The sequence below is a fragment of the Cystoisospora suis genome, assembly GCF_002600585.1.
Source record: "Cystoisospora suis strain Wien I chromosome Unknown contig_72, whole genome shotgun sequence".
In the NCBI taxonomy this organism is placed as follows: Eukaryota; Apicomplexa; class Conoidasida; order Eucoccidiorida; family Sarcocystidae; genus Cystoisospora; species Cystoisospora suis.
Window position 1 is genome coordinate 263,658 of NW_027152874.1, and position 21,398 is coordinate 285,055.

Here is a 21,398-nt window from a genome sequence, read left to right on the forward strand (position 1 = left end):
GGTACGAAATCCGTCTGGTCTGAAGCCTTGATAAGGCACCTACCGTAGCGCGTTGCTGCTTCAAGGCAGGGAAGAGCTAGTACCTTCGTGGCTGTGAAAACAAGTGTGAAGCAGTACCTCGACCTTGCTAGTGAGTCCCTTCACCTCGCACCCGGTTCGACTTCTCACCTTATCTTCTGCGTACCTGTTTCTTGCAGCTAGACGCCCGAGCTCTGTTGGAGCCCGCCGCGCTCTCCCTTCGCTTTTTCCTCTTCGAACCATCACTCCGGCCTCTTTCTTCTCCTGTTAAAGTGCTTCTGAAGAACCTGCTTGGCAGCACAAGAGCAACGAGCGACAGAAATACAAACACGGTACTGGGGAATACGGAACTGCTCACCTGCGAGACGGTTGGAGTGCATTTGCGCGGCTCTGTTTCCCCGATGGCAATGCCTCCAGCTGACGTCCCGTTTTCGCCTCCTGTTTTCCTACAGAGAATCTACGTGCTGTCATTCCGTTCGCGTGCGGCATGTCCTTCTCTTGCAGGTGCTTTTGAGTGTCAGTACGAAAATGTGCCGGTGAAGGGAAACCGTGTCAGACGGTTCCCGCACCAGCCGGAAAGAAAATACCCACCGGCCTCTCCTTCAGCAGTTCCGGGGCGGACCAGAGAAAGAGAAGGCGAATCTATGTCTTCCGTTCGGGACAACGAACGTTATACATCACACACGCCGGGTGTGTTAATCAAAGGTGGCGACAGTTCTTCCCAGGTGCCTTCTCAAGGGACCATGGGTAACCAAGAAGTAGAGTTTCCCTCAGCTGACGCAGTCGCAGGATCACCTTACCCGCGGCGACCCCGTCGCTATCAGCTTTTGTGTCGTGCCCTCCTTTGCCCGTACACCCTTCGGCCTTTTCGCTGCTCCATAGGTGTTCCTTGGATCATTAGGAATTTCTGTCCCGTCACTGTGGCTCTAAGGGGCGTTTCCGGTTTTACTTTGGGAATCCCACCTTGTTTTATTCCCCAGACGGATTTCCGCGTCCCTAATCAAGGAGGTACGTCCGGCCAGCTTCGGGATGGTCTCCAGTCGGAACGGAGACGCGTGGAAGTCAGGCGCGAAGAAGGAGATGCGCGTTTTGCCAAGTGTAGTGAGATGAGGTCAGCAAGTCCGGAATACCGTTCGCCCACTGAAGGCTTTAGCGGCGTGATGGATGGTCGCCCTCCGTGCTACACACTACACTGTACAGAGCTTGGGTGCATGCAGGGCAGTCCCGACCTTCCTCTTCTGGCGTTTTTTGGCGTGCATTTTCCGGACTTCTCCTCGGACACTATCAGCGAGTCCAACGGGCGAGGGCAGGCTCTCGCATGCACAAGAGGGAGAGACAACCGCACGGGTCCGTACTCGGGCGATTCCGTGCGGGCGTCAGACGCAAACCCCTCCTCGTTTGGTTGTGGTTGTTCGGACCTTCAGCCGAAAGAAGACACGGGGTTTTTCTGGACAGACACCTTACAGGCTTGCGCTGTTGGACGCATTACGCGGGTCCATGTACCCTTGATCTCGCCATTGCCGTGTGAGACTGGAAGCCGTGAAGGGACCGAAGCTAGAAGGCGAGCGAGTTTCAACTTCCCTTCGGGGAGGCCTGATGTTCTAACCAGCCCCCGGGGGGGCGGGTACCGGGAGCAGCAAGTGCACGCATCTGCTACGTTGTGTGTTGTCTTCCTAGTGCGCGTGCGCCAGGCTTGTCCTCGGAACTGCGGACCGGCTTCCACACTCCCTACAGTCGTTGTCGACATTTGTCCCCCCCTGCGGGTAAGGAACGGCACCCCGTACGACCTCTGTGTTTCCTTCGACAGTACAAGTACCGAAAGCACCGTCGCTTGCCCGAGTAGTCTGCAGTTCCTCTCTGACGAAAGGGCAGACGGGGGAAGCGTTGTCTCCGGTAGTCTTCCTGAAACACCACCGGGAATTCCTGCAGTCTCGGCGACAATTGCGACAGTTGACTGCGCCGCGGTGGAAATGGCCCGCGGGTCATGGAACCCCTCATGTTCGCATCTCTGTAAAATGCCGGCTGTCCGCCAAGATGGCGCCACTTTCACAGGAAAGACGGGTTCGGCGTTCCCTTGTGAGGCCGGTCTGTCTGCGACTGGTGGAGACGGAAACGAGAAGCGTCGATCCAGGGTGCATTGTACTCAGTCCCTTCAACAGTGTTGTTGCCTACAAAGCGGACAAGCAGTCGGAGCTTCACAGGCGGACGTGTTCCCCGTGTCTGGCACTGCCGAACTGGCTGAGGCAGCAGTGACGGCGGCGTTAGGACCCGGACTGTTGGTGTGCAGGCCTTGCGGCAGTTCCTGCAATGATCTCAAGAGGACAGGAGGTGATGTAGCCTGCTCAGAAGAAATCTTCAAAGAGACCTTTGCCAGCCCTCCCGCCGGGGTCCCCTGTTGCGTCATGTCGATGAAAGCGGCCGCGGTTTTGCACGCGTTATGTGCCCGTTATTGTGACCACAGGGGCAATTTTCCTACTTTGCAAGGAGGAGGCCAGTCCAGCTGTAGGACTGCACCGACGTATCGTGACCCTGCTGGGAGAGAAGCCGAACAACTATTCGGCAGACCGCAGCGTTTTTCATCACTACTGGATAGTTCTGGCAGGTCAACCATGACAGGCGGTGCTCTCGAAGAAACCTGTCACGAACATACCGAGGGTGGTCAACCGCTAGCAACCGATCTAGCGCTCCACATCGCGGACTTGACTGGAGCAAATCTTTTTCCTTCGGAGGCCAGCAACACCTCGGAAGAGAGCTCAGTGGGACGACCCATCGGCAGGAGGCGGAAACGACGTGCGGAGAGTCGCGGCCCGTTCTTTCCTGCTCCCATCCCCCGCACTGTGTCGTTGCTGTGGACTGTAGATGTGCCGTTGAGACTTCGACCAGGTGTGGGTCACGGAGGGGTGCCTTCTGTAGAGGACAAAGGAGATACCAGAGAATTTGTCACTTGGGCTGCAGGGGGATGTGCACGAGACGTTGTGCTGCTGTGCAGAAGTGGCTTGTTCCCGGATGCCGCGCTAGGCGCTGACTCACGAAGGCGCGTAGCGCTGTTCGGAGCAGGCAACGGCGAGCGAGCAGGAAACATAGACGAGAGTGGTGTTGCCAGTCGCTGTCTGGCCGAGCCCTCGCGCTCCCCAGGGAAGGCGAGTATGTGTGAGGGCACCCAGCTTGTCCCTGAAGTCAGCTTCGGTGGTCATAGTTCCTTGAGACTGTGTACGCATCGTTCCACAGGTAAATGCCAATGCCGTGCTCCGTGCTCGTCAAACCAGCTTCTGGTTCCGCCGCCCTTCCTCCCCGCACTGTGGCGGGCTTTTCTACCCTATCAGCGCCAGCTAGCGCACGCCTCCTGTACAGAGCTCTTAAACGTGAATGCTGGTCTTGACCGAAACTCTGGCTGTGTCCTTGTGGACATGTTTCTCTCCACTTCCCCTCCTGTAGTCGTTGTTAATAGGACTCCTTTCCGTATTGCTGCATCTGCTCCGCTGTGGGCCCGGGGTCTCGGCGGACCGCTACGTTCTTTCGCGCAAGAAAAGAGCTTCGTTACAGAAGGACTGAACAGAGACTCAGGATCAGCGTCGCCGACTGCAGAAGACTTCGTGGACCTTCTCGGAGGGGCACGAGGATTAGCCCCGTCGTCTCTCGTACCAGCTGTACCGTTGCTAGCTATACCGATTCCACCAGGCAGGAAGGCAAACCTGCCTTGTCCTCCGTTGAGGTCGCTTCAGGTGTTTGAAAAGGGAAGCGACAGTGCCGGGTGCTCAGACGTAGGGAGTCCCCAGAACGGGGAGGACTCACTGCAGGAGACAAAAAAGGAAGGACGGCACAAAAGCGATGAAGTCGGGTGTCCACCACATCTGCAAACAGGAGGCGGCGGCGGACTTCGCCGCACGGCAGCACGCAGACCGGGGACCAGTTGGGATTCCAGCAACAAGGCGGATCTGCGCACACAGTACGAAGAAAGCGAGTACATGTCGATCAACGATAAGGTGATGCTAATGCTTGGGAACGAGAGTTCTACTAACGTAACAGAAGGAACGCTCAGGAGGGGAGATGAGGCCGACCGTGACAGACAAGTTGCTCAGGCGCTGGGCTTGCGGATTTGCGCTATGGTAGACCATCCGGCGTCCTTACCGTCCGCCTGTCACGGTGAGTCCGCGCTGTGCTGGGACGCGACGGTTATCAAAAAACAGTTCTACCACTGCGCCTGGTGGTTCCAGTCCCCAGATAAGTTTCCTAGAGCGCAGACTGGCATACACGCGTGTCTGCAGGGCCCGCGACGTTTCTATGCGAAGAGCATGTGAGAGAATCGTGTTTAGAGTGAGTAAGAACCACATGCGAGCGTCGTGCTCGTTCCATCGTTGGAGGGTTCAATCGAGTAACAGGAGGCAAGTGTAGGGTGTCCACACTTTGTGCAATTGGCAAATGAAGACGCCGCGCTTGTCGCGCCTCGCCGGCGAAGTAGTTGGTACGGTTGCGATGCTGGGTAGACCGCAACGGACTATAAGCTCAGTCGTCTTGCAGACAGCAGTGCACGATCAGCTTCAGGCCCAGGATTACATGGTGGCAGAACAAGCGCCGCACGTGCGCAGGATCTCATAGCATACCGCAGGCACCGGTGGAACTGGCCGGCTGCCTGTTGCAGGATAACTGGCCGTGGCGTCTCGCGCTACGAACAAACTGAGCCGCCCTTGTCAGTCCAGTCAAAACAAAGGTGGGTAGTCGTTTCGTCTGGCGCGGCCCGGCTCACTGAGTCTTCCAGTCTGATATTGTCCCTTCTGCTTGCGGTCGTGTGCTGTTGGCCTGTTCTTTCACGGCTGTCGTTTGGCCTAGGTCTATCGTGGTCAGACCTGTCTCCGGCTTTCTCCTTTCTGAATTCCCCAGGCGGCTTAGTCGACGGATCTAGCTCTCTTGCCCTTTCTCCTCTTCCGTCGCGTCAACTGGAGGCAATGCCGGCCCTCCTCCGTTCGTCTTCCTCAGTGGTCGGTTTCTGGTCTCCCTTTATCTTTCTCTGCTCGTCGTCGACTCATCGCTTCCTCGTCTCTTCGCTGCCCTTCACCTTTTCAGCCGACTTCACTTGTCGGGAGCCCTGCCCACTCGGTTCTGCGCCAGTCCCCTCTTCCTGTCATCGTCTCAACGAAACACGGACACAGGCACTAATCCGCTCCACGGCTCTATCCGAGCATACATCCAATTGCCAAGGCGCGCGTCTTCTCTCGCCAGATGAACAGCTTGGCGATTCTTTTTGCTTGGTTACTCCATCTACGTGTGCTTTGCTCTCTGCTGCTGAAGGGGAGGAGGAGCCTTTGGGGGGGTGCTTGACTGTCCGCACACACTTTGATGGAACCGGCGCGACTGTGACTTGTGATTTCGTTGCTCTTCCGGGATCGATAGTGTGGCAGGCTGCAGCGTCTGCAGCCTCTAGATCCTTCATTCCGGCCGCGACCATGTCTTCGCCTCTTCCCTGTCGAGTGTCAGTGGCAAGCCCGTCCCGTTCCCCCGACTACCGCGGCAGCATAAATTACGGGAAAGAGGCGCGGCGCCACAGCGTGACACCACATATACACAAGACGTTCCCTGGCGACTGGCCTAATAGAAAAGAAGAGTCCTTCTCCGAGGTGTCTAGTGCGCATGACTCCTTGGTTTTGACTGAAGCAGGGAGCGAGGGACCAGAGCAAGTTCTCTTGCGGCTTGTAGTTGAGTGGGAGAATGCAGTCCGGCGCACACTACACCTCGAAGAATTGGCTGGTTCTGTGTGTCGCGAGAGACTAAAAGCAGAAGGTGGATCTACGAAGATTTCCTCGGGACCCGGCTGTGCACTCGTACAGCGCAAGGGATTCAGCGTCGGAGAACAGTTGGGTGACAGGTTCCCGGAAGACAATTTGGAGCGTGCTCTGTCCTCGGACAGCTCTGGCAGCGCCCTGAGCCCGTGGAGGCGACAGCTAAGCTTCGAGCTGACGGCTCACGATACTGTGGTCCAGCTTCTCCTCGCAGCACCGTTCGCGGGACAGGGAGACGAGGGCTATGAAGCGCAGGAGGTGTGGGCCAACCAGGAGAGCGTGATGGTGGTGCACATCGGGAAGGCTTTCTACGCCACATGGCACGAAAGCCGCTTCGCCTCCTGGCCCAGGCTGTATTGCAAACACCTACGTGCTCATCACTTTTTATCGGTTACTTCCTTAGCGGCTCAGAACTTCGTAGAACGCAACGGAGCAGGTGAAAACGCAATTGTGCAGCATCCCCTCATGCAGGTGCTTTGTTGTCCGCCCCTCGCATGTCTCTCGTCGGTCACACACTCTCTTGCCCCTCTTGAGGAGCGTCGCAGCTCTCGGCCCAGAATGTCACAATCGAGCATTAAGACGCTACGATGTAAATTCAAGACGGGAGGGCGAGAGAGTAGCTTGACAACAAAGTCCGGTTCTGTGAGTCCCGTCGTTATTCGGGTTGACGACCACCTGGTTCACTTTGTGACATCGTACATCCGGTTATTCTCTTCGCTTCAGAATATAGATTCGTCGTGCTTCGGTTCGACAACGGCAAAGTCTGGCGACCTTTCTCATCCAAACTTCGATTTTTCCTCCGCTCCCTTTCTTGCACTGGCGAGGTTGCCTCAGTCGTTGAAGAACGAAGCCCCGCTCATCCGTCCCGTTTCCGTTTTGTCTGACGGCTTTTCCCCACCATCTCTCAGAGCCTCGGCGTCTAACTTTGACCTCATTTCGGTGGGTATTCTCACTATCGGCCCTCTTCAGATAAAAGCCTCGGCACGTCTAAACGCGGTTGTGTATATTTCTTTCTCTTCCTTTGCGGTCTCGTTCCCCACGGTGGAGCTGGCACATGTCGTGACTCCGCCTTCCGTTCTTCTAAAAGAACTGCTGGCACACTATGGTGCTCTCCTACTTCTTCGGCTGCCGGCTCTAATGCCGTCCCTGCATCTTTTCGGAAATACCCGAGAAGCGGCCGCTCATTTCCAAGCTGCCACTTCTGCTCTAGTTTCTCTGATAAGCAATACTGTTTCTGTACGGCCCGGCGCCGCAGCGTCGGCAGCTGCGCGCTTCTGCTCACACGCTTTGGCTGTTGGCTTCTCTACCGTTGCGTCGGTTGCCGAAGCTGTGAGGCACAATCTCCCTCAGCGCGGGTCCCAGGGCGCTGGAAACGTGCAACAACCAAAGTCTCCAGGAGCACGGTTGCCGTCCATGTCGGAGCCGACAAGCCGTGAGCATCTTCCCAGCGGAGCACACGATAGCTCTTGCGAAACTCAATCAAAGCACTGGTTCGCGGAAAGCAGTGCAACAGAGATTGCGGCACATGAAGCTGAGTGTTCCGTGAATCGCTGCTCCGCCGGAGGGGCGTTGTACAACGAGGCGGGTTCTCCGATGCTAGGAGATACGAGTGCAGCGTTTACCCGAAAACGCGCCGGAGCAAGCCAAGAGAGAGAAGGCCGGGGATGGGCGGCAGTTAGTGCGGGAGGCCGTGCGGTTTTGAGCTTGGCGGCGGCACCTTTAGGAGTTTTGTTAGATGCGGTAACAGCTGTGTCAAACGCCTGCACGCCTGAGCTTCTTGACCCTCTAGAGGAGCAGCACCATTGTGTGCACTGCGAGCTATGTCGGAGTGCTGCCAGAGCAGCGCTCTGCGCAGCAAGTGCAGATGGGTCGGACCCTGTATTTTCACTTCCGAGGCTGCAGTTGGTTCTGAAGTCGTGGCCTGAAGATGTTGATTGCGGAGTCGTATGGACGGAGGAGGTTGCGACAGTATCTCCCCAATCCAGCAAGCGGAAGCTGAAACACTCGTCTCCGCCCCCAGCGGACGAACACGCGCGCGCGCCCGAGTCATACCCGAGCGCAGCCCGTGGGACTCCGCCCAGGCGCGCAGCTTACTTGGCCGTGCAGACCCCTGTATCTGTGACCAGATGCGGTTTGTGTGACGACCTGGAGAGCCACTCAACGTCTATAGTGACTCAGGCCACGCCACTACAGCAAAGATCTTTCTTAGTGTGCAGGCGGAAGAGCTCTCCTGGGGACTGTTCTTGCCCGGCCTTCTTCCAGGTCGGCTCGGAAATGTTCCAGGAAACAGAACCAAGACACCGCTGTGACGATGTGTGCTGGCCGTTGAGCAGGACTCCTTGTCCTCGTGCAGCAAGCTGTCCGGTTTTCTGTCTTTTAGGATCTACTAACTTTTTTGACGCACGATGTGTAGTTTTACAGGTGTACGGCAATCACACCATAGGAAATGAAGAACCGCATATGGGGCACCAGCAACGGGCCGGTGTCTCCAGAGAGCTGTGCGGTGGAGGAGGAAGCCGAAGATACGTGTGCGCACAGGCTGGCGACAGAATTCTGGCAGGCTACTCATGGCGCGCTCATCAGGCCTCCGTAGCTCTCTCAGCAGATCAAGTACGCTCTCTCTGCGACGTGGTTCCCGTGGACCGCCAGTATCTCATTGACGCGTCCACACCGGCAATCTCTCGTGGTCTTCCCTAGGCTCTGCACCCCCGCGAACAGCGGTCGACATAGCCTTGAGGAAGCAGGCGTTTCCGACGTTCTTTTGCACAAATAGGGCCCGCAACTCTACGCCTCTTTTTGTTATACACCTGAACAGAGCAGCTTTCTAGTTGCCCGTCGGCGGCTTGTGGTGGTACATTTTGGGTTGGGCTTTTTCTGCGTCTGCGCTCTGTCCCAGGTGTACATTACCCTCCTGGAGCTTCCCTTTATGAGCGGGCGTATTGCTTCTTCTGGCTGCAGTCCGTGCGTGACCGCACATGCCAACGCCGCTGTGAGTTCTGAGAGGCACAACAGTCAACCAGCAGGCCTGCAGTCCGCCTTCTATAGCTGTGCCCGTTTCGCGAAGAGAGACGTGGAGATCTTCCGCATAAGCTCCTCGTGCTTGCTCTCGTGCCTGGATACTCAAACAAAAATTGGACGGGACGGAGCTCCACTGTCGAGCGGGGGCAGCCCACTCCGCGCGGAAAGCAGAGAGATCGGGCGGCGTCTTGTGCAACTTCAGGCAGGACCGGCGCTCGCTGCAAAAGGCGCCATCGTCGACTACTCGACGGCTGCAGGAAAAACTAGACTGTTGTTCGGAAAAGAGGGCAAGGGGGAGCTCAGGGAGCTTGGAGGGGAACGTGGCACCGGGGTGGAAACAGAACCGGACATGTTGAGTCTCTGTTATGCGGCTGACAAAGGTGCAGATGCTCGTCCCGTAGTGATCTGGGTTATTTCTCGGTAAGTTGACCTAGTGTACTCACAAACAGAGGACGACGAGGCAAACGAAGGAACGGGCCTCGTTCCTGCCCACTAGATATGAAGGGCTCGCAGCCGTTCTGCGCACGACACTCATGTATATCTGAAGGTGTGACAAGAGCTCAGAGCGTTGTAGCATGTTGCCACGGTTGCGCGACGAACTCTCACCAAATAATGTTGTCGGAAGTGTATCAGCCGAATCCTTGCTATACCACCGGATGGAAAACCACCCGTCGAGCGCATTTCCTCCATGAGGCTATAAGGGACACAACAGATTCTAACGTGACCCTGCCATACCATCGCCGCGGTCCAGGGCTGCGAAGCCGGCACCAAACCGTTCAGCAGTTGTTTTCTTCTGAAGGACCGCACGCCGGGTCTCAACTATGCTGTGGCCTGCACACACTGACCTGCGTGCTGGAGGTCTGTCGTTTTCAGAGGCCGGCCAGCACCGGAGAGATTGTATGGAAACAGAAGCTGCCTCTCGAGCTGATACAGCCGGCCAGCCAACCGATGTCCTTGTAGTTTGCTGTCTTCCCGTGCAGGCACCGACAAGCGCTCTTGGAAGCGTGGAACCGCCAGTAGCAGCAGGCTCCGTGTGACGGGAGGCTTTGATGTAAGAGAGCGAGCTGCCATTTATGACACCGGTACTCTGTAGCGGGCTTCTTCCTCGGGTATGGATAGTCGAACAGAGCAAAGATATGTGGGTTCGCAGGCAGCAGAGACAGACCCCGTCTTGGGGGTCTGGAGCCGCCTGGAAGCAGCCAGGCTTCCCCTACTTCGGAAGGCCGAAGTTGCTTACCAGGACCAGGCTCGTTCACAAAAACGGGCCTGCGTGTGCAGGAGGGGCGTGGCTTAGACTGAGCAGCGTTACCGTGGAAGCTCTCATCGAAAGTCAGCTGCGGTAGGGGAGTTGGCTGTTTGAGATCCTTACACAGGCGACTCTCGAAGCATCACGCGGCTACTGACCCCGATTCTCTCACGCGATAGACTTACAGCTACCGGTTTGACTCAGAGCACTTTGGGGGTGTGTGTGTACAGCGTATTTGTCACCGTAGTTTGAAGGAGGCTACAGAGTCTGCAAAGAGGCTGGGCGCTAAGCTGGCATAGATCACGCTGAACGTACCCTTGCGGTACGTTCGTGCCTAAACCCTTTCCAGTCCTTGTGGGGAGTTGCAGCGCACAGCCAGACAGGGCAGTTCGATTCCGTGTTCGGTTCCGTCTGTCGAGAGCCGGGCGTGTCGATACCATAGCAGTTGCCAGAGCCAATCACGTGCAGGACTTCTTCGATATGGGCGCTGAACCAGCTGTTCTCGGCGGCTTGTCCCAGTTCCTGAAGCAGCCACTCTCGCTGCCGGAGGGATTGCGAAGCGAATAAAAGACTATGGTGACGAGAAACGAAGAGGCACACCCGCTTACGGCTTCTCTATCTCCCGCGGCCCGCAGTGGCGTGCATCATTACGGCCAGTCAGTTCTTTTGCTTTTCATGACAACTTCTGACAACAGCCCTACAGGGCGTAAGAGTGAAGGTTGTGGTTCCTTGCGGTAGCTGAGGATCAAAGGCCTTCAGCAGACACAAAGGTGACGCGGTTCTCTAGTGCGCGCCCCTGAAAATGTTGTTCCCTTGAGTACCGAATCAGGCAGTCGCTCTGGCTCGTGGTGGAGTGGACGGGACACTTCGGAAGCCACAGCAGCGTCTACGCTGGTTCAAGATCTTGCGTTTCTCTCCACGCAGGCCTTGAAAGAGTCTTAGCGGATCACATTTTTAAGCACATAGGCTGTCCACTAGTCGCTTTATAGCAGGCCCTCTTGCACACCTGTACTCCTAGAAGCTCAGACTGATCGACAGAACGCGACCGCTTCAGTCCCCACCCTTCAGTGCGCCCCGGCAGTGAAACTGCAGGACGCCGATTGAATGACAGGCGGGCCCGCACCAAACGTCCTTCGCACGAGCTGTCCGGCTACTTCAGGCTGCTAAACCGTCTGAAGAATCGTTAGAAGAGCACAACTGAGCACGCTACCGTGAGAAGCATCAGCAGTGTTCCCTTTCTTCTGTTGCGGGGGCTGTGCCTGAGATTGCCGCATAGGACAGGCGAGCTCCTACGACAGCTTCCCGGGGCCGTTGTGACATAGATTCTCATCGTGCCTTCTTGCCTGACTGCCTTGTCGGCTGCTTGTAGCGCCTCAGTAGAACGAGCTCATTGCATCGGTACCCGTGTGTTCTCATGTGACTGAGAAGCTCACCCCGTACACGTTCTACAGAGATACCTGAGGTCCATCCCGTGCCGCTCTCGTCGCGAGAAGCAGCTAGGTAGTGAATTTACCTAAAAAAATGAGGCTGGCTGGAAAAAGTACTTGTGCCGGGGGGGGGCCGGTCTTCGCCTAGCCACACAGGAAGGCCTCGAACTGCGAACACACAGCCTGAACTGTACCGTGACTGTCACCGTCCAAGAGACGGAAAGCCGTGAAGCTATTAGCGCCGAGCAGGCGAAAGCCGTGAAGAGGAAGGACCTGACGTGGGCACCCCGGTTCAGCGAAGTAGGCTAAAAAGCCCTATCGAAAGAGCTTTAACTCTGGTGTCAGAACGTCGAACCCAGGCTGACACTCGACCGCGAACTCACGAAGGATTCACAGCATACATGCGGTCGGCTTTCCTCACAGTCAAACACGAAGACCTTATCGACACTGGGAGTGCCATCCGGTCACCAGCGGCACGCACTACCCATCCTGAGCTCGGGCGCCAACACTAGGCAGGGCGATGGCAAACGCCACACCCGTTTAGCAATTTTCTGAGATTGCACGCAGCTCCGACTTGCCAGGCATGCATTCGATCCATGGTTTCCCGGCTCCTGATCGACCAGGTAACAGCGATAACAGTGCGCACAGGAGCATTGCCAGTCTCTTGCTGCTTAGGTGAAGGGAACCAGCCGTACAATGGTGCTCCGTGCTTCTCTTTCCTGAGACGCCCCCGTCTCCTCCGCAGTGCCTTTCGGCGGACGGACCGCCACTGACAACGTTGCTTCGAGGTTAAGCGAACTGGCAACTCTCTATCCATAAGACAAGCCAGTCCACCGCACTGGGCATGCAGACAGAGCTAACTGACTTATCTTGCAACTTTTTTCTGGCAGGGAAAATGCTGGTTGAGTTCTGCGATTGAGACGCGAGATGCAACAATAAAGGGACACTAGTCAAGGGACTGCCGCACATCAGAGACGAACTTCAGCGGAGACTTCGAAGCCGACCGGCGACTGAGGTTGCCCCGCAAGAGTCGTCATTGCATTTTGTTTCTTGTCTACAGTAAGGCATTACATGTATGTGACGCACCGGAAATTTCATTGATGTGGTGTACACGGACACCCACAGAAATCGGCGTAGTGGGCTGTTGCTGGGAGTCCCGCAGCCGTCTCGGACGCGGAGTCCCCCCGTAGTGGGCTGTCTCCCTCCTGAGTTTGCACTGCGCTGAGTTGATTTCTTTCCCAGAAAAGCACGATGAAGCAAAGAGCCTCACACCGGGCAATCAGGCGATGCAGTTTTTCACTCCACGGCAGTCCAGCTATCGCCTGCCTTGTAGTTACACTCGTCTGGACCGCAGCCGCAGCCGAATACAAGGAGGCAGTCGGAGACGCCGACATGGGCGACGACCGAGAGACGACAGCCGGAGGAGGTGCAGGCAGCGAATCGACAAACGGGGTCAGCGGAGTTGCCAAGGCAGCCTCAGAGCTCGTTGCGGTGGACGAAGAAGTAATTTCTGCCGAACGGCGAACAAGACAACAGAGCCACGTTCGAGAACATTCGGTCTCGAAACATGTCAGCTGCTGGTGGTAGGTTCCCCTTCGCTTGAACAGGCGTGCTGCTGGCAGGAAGTAGGGAGGGGGGTACACGGTCCGTCGATATCCCTGACGCGATGAAAGAAGTGTGTCGGCCGTGGGAGGAGCTGCCGGGGGTCTGCTTACAATGCCCTAGTCGTTCAGGCTGTTCTTAGGAACGCTGTCTGTCGCCTAGCGGCGCATCCGAGGGGGCTTGCCGAACGGTTGTGAGGTGCCGCGCGCGAGTCTGCTTGCGTTCAGGCCGCTCGGTCGTTGTCTCAACAGAAGACAGAGGTTGGTCCTTGCCCTCACTGTTATCGGATCGATTGCCGGAGTTATACTGGTGAAAAGTAAGCCTTTCTTCGCCGGACATAGCTTCGCTGTTGACTTCTGAAGAGATTCTAATCATTTTTGAGTGTGACAGTCTGTCGACACGGTTTCAGTGGCTGCCTCCCTGCGTTCGGGAGGCGCGGACTCAGCTGTCAGATCGTAAGAGGTCGGCCCACGTTCACACCGGGCAGGACGAGATCCCGAGTGGTGTTCCATCAAGTTCTCTTCTCTGGCTAGATCCTCATTTAGCGTTCGTTGCCACACTGTCAGACCGTGCTCCGAGGAAGAACAGAAATCCGGCGGCCTACTCAGCGACCGTACTTCTCTGCTTATGATTGCTGTGTGGGAATTCCCCGATGAAGGTGGAAGGCCGTAAGCTAGACACGACCGCAGCAGGTCAGCTGAGAAAGGGCGTTCCAGAAGGGACCCGCCTCAGCCGAGACAACCACTGAACACCGTGGAATCCGAGGAATCTTTTTCAACACAGAAATGCTAGGACACGTCTGCCCCGCCACGCCCACGAGAGCCACCTTTTGTTCCCAAAGTCTCCAGGGAATACTGGAGACACTCTCCGTTGCTGGTGTCCCGTTGCTAATCGCACTTCAGGCTGCCCCTCCTCCGTAAGACGCCAGCGGCAGCCACCAGGAGCGTGTGCTACAATACAAGTGAAACGAGCTTCAACCAATACGAAGTCGCACGCTGCTATCGAAAATCACCTCGGCTGACTGCAGCAGTGCTCCGAAGGTAAGCATGAAAACGACTCTAACAAACGCCCGGCGTAACCTGGTTACGAGTTGGTCGCGCAGTAGGACGTACCATTCTTCGAGGGGAGGCCGACCGGGACCGCGCCCATTTCTTTTTGGCGAAAAGGACGCAGAAAGTACGCTTCTTACCGGCAGCTTTGCCATCGTCTGAAAGTCGTGGTATGCCCTTCGAGAGTGCAGTCTCCACTGCAGACGAGACTCCTCCACTGCTCCATCTGCGCTATGTGTTCGGTGGTCGCCTTCCTGTCTGCAGCAATCTATACCCCCGTAGAATCTCAATACGAAGAGTAGGTTCCCAGAATCATATTCGGTCTTTAGGGCTGTCACGGAAAGCGTCTTTGCCTCTGAAAAACCTCGCGTGCTGCTGCATCGGCTGGAGTGCTGTCGCTCCCCCCCCCTGTCAATGCTATACGCCCGCCTGGTGCTGATGAGGGGTCCGAACGATTCCGTGAGTATGTATGTCATCGGCTATCGACCGGCCCGTTTGTATGCGGCGGCCAAGGCCGGCCGCACCTCGTTATGACTGTCCTGAGTGGGAAGCATGCCCTCGTTGGGTTGGCGCACTCAAGACATGATGGTCATCCATTGGCCGGAGGCAGAAACTGGAACGAGAATGTAGACAAAGCTGAGGAGAAGTCCGACAAAAGTTATCTAGCTTCGAGCGTTACAAACAACAGACCCCTTGAGACGGCGGCTGTTCCTCCTGGAATTCTCACTCTACAGGACGAGAGGGTGTACGTAGATCATGTGAAAAGAAACGTCGTCCTCTTTGGAACTAATCGAGACTAAACATCCGCCACCAGTCTTGCCCGATTGTGACTGGCCTTCACTTTCACATACACAGGCTCTTTGTTGCTGCGAGCGACGTAGTACTGCTGCCCGCTTCTTCCCGGCACGACGCTGTTTTACCTGTCTTTGCGTTTTCAGGAGTAAGGGCCAAGGGATGTTTGGCGCTCATCTGGACCGGTGTGCAGCCGCCGGGGCCCCGCATCGGCAAAGCAACGACTGAGACGAGAAACAGTCGCATGTTTTCTAGAATCTTGCGATGCTCCTTCTGGCAACGGCACATTTTACTTTCCTCTCTCAGCCCAACTGTAAGTCGCGATGGTGCAATCTTTCAGTGCGAGTGGTCGCTTCAGGCTCGTGTATGGCGGTGGCAACCGTAGGTAACTCCACCGTGCTGCTCTTCGTAACTGGGTGTGTAGCTCCCGCTGGAGAGAGACAACCATACACCTGAACCCCGCCGACATCGCAAGAATTGAAGCGAGCATCACCCTGAGTTTAGTCGTCGCACCGTGCAGGCGCGGCCCGCTCCACAGACACCCGTTGTGGCGATGGTAGTCCTGATTTTTGAGGATGAGAACCAAGCGGAACTGCGGAGGGAATTTCCGTTCATTAGTTCGGGCTCAATAGGCGGAAGAGGGGAGGTGCGACACTTGAGGGTAATGCAAGCAACTTGCGGGCCCGTGCTCTCTGTATTTCGGGCGATTCGCCAAACACCTGCCTTTGGACTTCCATTCCAAAAGACGGAAGAGAGTATGCTTGTCTACTCTAGCGTCGCCCAGAGCAGGACACTCGAAAAAAGTTGAAACTTCGCCGCCATCGTTAGACTCTCTCCGGACGGTGAAGAAAAAGTACAGAAGCTGAGCTTTCGCGTTGTTTTCGGTGTCGCCCCTAGGCTTGCCGATGCCACAGATGCTTGTGCCTGTGGTTTCCACGCAGGTGTATATGAGGATCTCACGCAGTAAGCGAGGAAACAGGCGTTGTCCTGGAGGCTGCGGGCTCGCCGGCTAGCCCGCTGATAGACCTCTGGCGTCGGTTCCCAAATGCAGAACTGTCCCTTGTTGCTGTTCGCTGCCCCGTGTCTTACTTGGCATCGGTACTGCAGCCCACCTGTAAGTCGGACACCCTGCTGTAGCTGCCGTTTGTTCTTCTGGTTAAGGTCGGAGACCGCTTGAGAAATGTCAGTCCATGCCCCAGCACCGTGTTTCGTTCTCTACTCTTCTTCATTGAAAGAGTAAGCCCCGACGTCGCCCGGATTCGAAGCTGTCGTTACAGCCTCGTAAGCGGCTGCCTTCCTTTGGGTCACGCTGGAGAGGCGATAAACGTGACTGGCACGTCTCAGCTTTGACTAGCCCCAGTACGCACCTCTGGAACGTGCCCATGCTGCAAGCGTGCTGGCTTGCCAGCATCCTCTGTCAACTGATTGGCTGCACTGACGACCAGTCTCACCGGAACTCACAGTATAGCTTTCTTGCGATGGGACAGACGCGAAGCGGCGCTCCCCTGCGTTTCTGATTCCGCGGGCCGCGTAGGCTGTTTGAACTTGCTTGTGCAGGCGACGAGTACATGGGGCTCGACAAACGGAGTCGGCCCGTACCCGCACCACCGTAAGAGCGTTAACGTTTTCTACGGTTGACCGTTCTGCGTTGAAGCAAGCCATCTGCCTTTTTTACTTCATCGTATTCGCCCACGCCGTTTCTGCGGAGAGCACTTTATTCCTGTACGGGGAATGCGCTCGGCAAGCTGTCCGGCCTTGGTGTAAAAATGAGACTAGCAGCCTCCAGGCGTGTTGCGAGAGGGCGACACTGTGTGGTGTGCACTGAGCTCCGTGGCCAATCCGCGTCTGATCGAGGGGCTTTCCATGGCACTGTGTAGAGGACAGGCGCTTCTTCTCTCCTTGTTTGCCAGCCAACCAGCGCCGGAAGTAAGCTGAACTTCTTTCATAAGCGCTTCGTCTCTGCATCACTCCGGTGCGCGGTACTTCCAGAGGGAGTGCCGTGTCGCACTGCTCGTTAGAAGCATGCTAGCCTTTTCCACAATAGAAGGAGACTTGAACACGAAACCTGTGGCGGTCTGTGCAACGGTATTCAGGCAGAAAGTATGTGCGCGAGGTGTTGGAGCTTTAATTCCACAGGAGCAAGCAAAGCCAACGAGAGCACCTGGCGAAGCACCCGCTTACTTCGGCGCGGCGCTGGGAATCGCAGCAGTGGGGACGTCACGCGATACATTACCTCAGCTTTGTCTTGTTCGAACTTGCGTCAGACATCTACGAGTAAGATCACAAACGCGCAGGCTCGAAAACGATCTGCGGGGCGATGGAGACGGATTCAAACGAAACAGTTGGAGCTTTGGAGGCGCACTCACCTCTCAGAATGATGCGCATCGTGGAAGGTTCTAGGCGGATTACCTGCACGGCTGCGTGGCCCAAAGCATTTTCTCACTGCGGCTTCAACTTATTCCCTCCGTACCATAGACAACTACTCTTCAGGATTCCCTTACCTGTGAGTCTCCCCCTACTGATGGTCTCGGTGGAAGACTGAGTGCAGGCTCAGACTGCGGGGGGACCGACATCCATCTTGAGACAACGCTTCGTATTCTTTTCGAAGCCGGTGAGTATCGCTTCACTGAGAGTCTCACCTGAAAGCTGAAACAGGTGGGGATCTCAGCAACGGGCTATGTGTGCGTCCTGGGAGTGTGCACCTCATGACAGTTTGGTGCAGCATACAAGAGGGTCAAAGATCATCACATTGCGTGGACTGGCCTGTAACATAGCAGCGTCGGGGTTTAGAGAAGCCACAATGAACCGCGAAATAGGTGACCCGCTCGGTCGGGTTTCTCTGGTGTACGATCAGAAAAGTACGTTTCCTCGCAGCCGGCGCTCTGCCGGACCTGCTTGCACTAGCCAGCGCGTTCCATCCGCAGACTGCAGGCAGCGAAGAAAAATCAGCTAACAGCCTCAGGCGACTGCCTTGCCACATCCGACCTGTACTTCGGATCGCAGTCGCCTTGTTGCACAGCTTGGTACGCAAGGTGTACAAGAAACATTATTGTACGTCCTTGCCGTTCTCCTGCAGAGAAAAAGTAAGGCAGCGTTGACAGCGGGCTGACGCGACCTTGGTGAATGCGTCTTTGCCGTTCCCGCACGCTTGTACTTGCGACGGCAGCGAAGGATACTGATTGTTATACTGCCACGCCTTCGGTCAATTCAGTGTCTCGCGGGTCAGCTCCGTTGGGTTGTCACTCTTCGCTTGCTGTCGCCAGGCACCCGGCACACGTCCTCCACTTTTCTGGGGTTACCTACCACTAGCATAGGCCTTTCTTGGACGTTACGTCGATATTTTCTGTGCAGAGGCATATTTAGTCGGCCTTGGAGAAAACAGGTACGTTCTTTTTGGCACCACTTTGCTGCCTTTGTAGCACGTTGTGTCTCCTTGAGTTACCTTACTGTATACGATGCTCCGTTATGGGACTTGCTTCGGGCGCAAAGAAGGACAGTAAGCACATCACCCGCACGCACATCATTCGCCACGCGTCGCCGTCCGCGTGGTTCTATTGGTCTACCTTTTCAGCCAATTGGGCGTGTACGACAACGTCTGATTTTGAGAGCAGCCCCCGCTCTGCGGAAGATACAGTTCCGCGCCGTCATCCGAAGAAAACTGCAGACGGTCATCAGATGCCTGCTGCAGTCTTCGTTCTTGCGCTACTCTAAAGGGAGTTCGTAAGAAAAGGCCTATGTGCCCAGTGACGTCTGTCGTGAACTTTCTCCCAGTACTGAAGAGCCCTGCAGTCGCACGCTGAGGGTTCGCAATGCAGCCGCACAGCCTTTGTCGCTGGCGGCGTAGCCATCTGTCACGGAGCCTCCTGTATTGTGCTTTCTGCAGAACAGCAAGTTCTGGTTCTACTCCTTTCCCCCCCCTCCCGGAAAGACCCCAGCCTTCTACGGTAAAGAGTGAAGACCTCTCGAAGGGGAGACGAGAACCGGTCAGGCCAGATGATGACCCGGCTGCTAGTGGATGTCAATCGTTGCTTGACGTGTTGCTCACACTTTCATAAGAAATAGGAGTCTGTTGAATGTCGCGTGCGCCCATTACCAGCGTCGAGCGTTGTGTCGTGCTTCAGGAACCAGGCGACAGTGAGTCCCCTCACGCACTGAGACCGTGAGAGCGCCGCCGCGGACCCCTGTGTAACAGTGAGGACTGAGTTTTCCGCGTAGCTGTTCTTCCATCTCCCGTTTTTGCTGTCGCCAGGTAGCACTCGGAATGATCCCGGAGGCAGTACGTACAAACCGTCCACGCCCTCCCCCCGCCTTGAAATGTCCCTCCTGGTGCTTTGCAGGAACATCGTAAGAAGAAACCCAAGCGTTCAAATGCCACGCTTGTCATCACAGAAAGTTGCTCGGCATACAGAAGACCGCACACATACGCACACTGTTTGCACTGCATCGTCCCGTAAATACAGCGCATCGTCGATAGTGCACCGTGTTGCGCTTTCTGCAGGTCAGGCAGTAGTCCGCCCTCTTCCTCACCTCCGGCAACTCCCAAAACGCCTGTAGGGTTCCAAACAAAGTGCCTGCAAGGGCGGTGGTAGTTGGTCACTCCAGAAATTGTCCCCTCTTGAGGAGGGCGTTTGTTGTTAGCTTGTGCGTGGCCATTCTACCAGAGCCAGCCAGTTTTCTTCTATCCCCAGTGTGGTGTTCGTATCCTTGTCTGCTAGAGCCGTGTGCGTATTGTCTTCAGGGTGTATTCGGCAGTGAGTTGGAGTCGCGAAGCGAGAACTACAGCGCGTGACTTCGTGTGCTCTGCAACACTGCATGTGCCCTGACTCCGTGTCCTCGTGCTATTTGTTTTCCAGTGCTGAAGAAAAAACTGAAGCCGAGCAGCTCGAAGAAGCCGAAGCCATCACCCGCGCCGGCGCCCGGCGAGTAAGATAGAACACCAGAGTCGCAGACAAGGTGATTGGGGGCAAATGCTAACCGACTGCAGCTCGGATTACGTTTCGCGGCGATGGCTTCTGCGGTGTGCCGATCGACGACTCAAGAGCTATCAGCCATCCCGTGCCTTGTGTGTACTGAAGCAGCGTTTCCGAGCTCGGAGTGCGCTGTTCTACCTAGCACCCCGGTGATATTCGTGGCGAGCCGTATGCCAGCTGATCTTCCAGCTTTCTCTCTCTGTTCCGATTCCTACAGCATCCCGCGAGTGAGAGCTCGGACATCGTCAGGCGAGCAGTAACCCAGTCAAGAGTTGTCCTTACGTGTACATGTAGCGGACACAAGTCCGCCCTCGAGATGTCTGATAGACATCCCATGCGATCCTTCACGCGATCGAAAGATCACAATCCTACAGCCCTGGAGTTCCCGCTCAGCTGCTGCGCTTGTTCGTTCAGGCCTCAGTTTCAACAAGAGTGTTCAAAAGAAGTGAGTTAGGGAGAATGCACCGGCAGCGTACACTCTCAAGAACGCGACCATGGACATCGAAGTGATATATGAGGACATTCGCGGGCTAGCCTCACCACGTGGACGGATATGAAAAAAGGAGTTCTTGCCCGTTAAGTGCATACATGTGGTTCCTACACAATTGACACACGACAAAGCTTGCCCAGGCAGCAGCAAGCCTGATCCTCCGGGCGGTTGCTGTGGTAACATGAAGTGTCATACAAAAGGGCCTTGTTCTCGTGTGCCGCGGTAAAGCGGTGCCAGACCGACGATCGGCGCCGGAGTATGAAGGACATACAGACGGAAGGTGCTGGCGAGAAGAGTTGTCAAACCCTGGTTGCACTCTTCTGGAGTCAGTCTGCGGCAGTGCCACGCACACGTATACGACACGACGCTTTTTGCACCCGTGAAAGAACCGCTGCAGCGGCTGCTGTCCACCAAAGAGCCTGCCGGTAGCCCCCAGGATCGCATTCTGGTAGAAGGCACCTCGGGTCATGTGAACTGCCTAAGGTTCCCGCCGTAAAGTTTGTATCGAGCAGTTACAGGGCGTCCGCCTTCAGATCGCAGTCTCTCGCGTAAACCCGGCCACGCCGCTGCAGTAGGTTTCGAGCCCAAGTCTTCAAGCATATGCGATGTCTCGGGGATGCTTGCTATGTGCGCAGATCGGACTCGGCCAACCAGCGACGGATCGGGAGGAAGCGGAACCGACAAGACCGGGAGATAAAGCACTTCTCTGTCGTCGGTTAGGACATTCTCAGCTGTACTATAACAGGCTCACACTTCCAGGCCCCCACTTGGGTGGGTGCTGACGGGTTAGGTGAGTTTTTTGAGAGGGAGTGCCTGAGGTTCTGCGGTTCTGTCGGGGATGGGAGCGGCGTGGCTTTTATTCCCGGCGGCCGAGGATACACGCGTGTATCATGGTCCATGCGCTGTTACGAGTGTCGGACGCTGAGGTTTGACCCGGAGATTTGCAGAGAAGACCGTGGCTCTATAGGCTTGATCCAAGGTGCCCAGTCGTGCCCGGGGCGGGGGGAGACGT

At 56.2% G+C, this 21,398-nt stretch overlaps 4 protein-coding genes across 4 annotated transcripts in view; all 4 read left to right on the top strand.

Annotated features, from left to right (window-relative positions):
- CSUI_000174 (amine-terminal region of a tm vesicle-mediated sorter) overlaps positions 1 to 10,714 on the top strand; it is a 39,238-nt gene extending 28,524 nt beyond the window's left edge. The window contains exons 9-12 of the mRNA XM_068060408.1: positions 198 to 4,161; positions 4,897 to 8,402; positions 8,689 to 9,230; positions 9,791 to 10,714. Coding sequence (XP_067927641.1) covers positions 198 to 4,161; positions 4,897 to 8,402; positions 8,689 to 9,230; positions 9,791 to 9,830 — 8,052 coding nt within the window. The 3' untranslated portion in view covers positions 9,831 to 10,714. The remainder of the gene's footprint in view (positions 1 to 197; positions 4,162 to 4,896; positions 8,403 to 8,688; positions 9,231 to 9,790) is intronic.
- Positions 10,715 to 12,113: 1,399 nt separating this feature from the next.
- CSUI_000175 (uncharacterized protein) lies at positions 12,114 to 13,405 on the top strand (the record flags this gene model as incomplete). The annotated part of the gene is made up of 2 exons (XM_068060409.1): positions 12,114 to 13,052; positions 13,313 to 13,405. The coding sequence occupies exons 1-2, from the start codon at positions 12,735 to 12,737 to the stop codon at positions 13,403 to 13,405; spliced, it is 411 nt and encodes a 136-aa protein (XP_067927642.1). The 5' UTR covers positions 12,114 to 12,734.
- Positions 13,406 to 15,074: 1,669 nt separating this feature from the next.
- Positions 15,075 to 15,585, top strand: CSUI_000176 (uncharacterized protein; the record flags this gene model as incomplete). Its single annotated transcript, XM_068060410.1, has 2 exons — positions 15,075 to 15,239; positions 15,559 to 15,585. Coding segments are annotated over 2 exons (192 nt in total), but the record flags the coding sequence as incomplete, so codon positions are not given.
- A 4,528-nt stretch (positions 15,586 to 20,113) lies between these two features.
- Positions 20,114 to 21,168, top strand: CSUI_000177 (uncharacterized protein; the record flags this gene model as incomplete). The annotated part of the gene is made up of 2 exons (XM_068060411.1): positions 20,114 to 20,341; positions 21,022 to 21,168. Exons 1-2 carry the CDS (start codon positions 20,213 to 20,215, stop codon positions 21,166 to 21,168), a joined length of 276 nt encoding a protein of 91 aa, XP_067927644.1. The 5' UTR covers positions 20,114 to 20,212.
- Between the last annotated feature and the right edge of the window lie 230 nt (positions 21,169 to 21,398).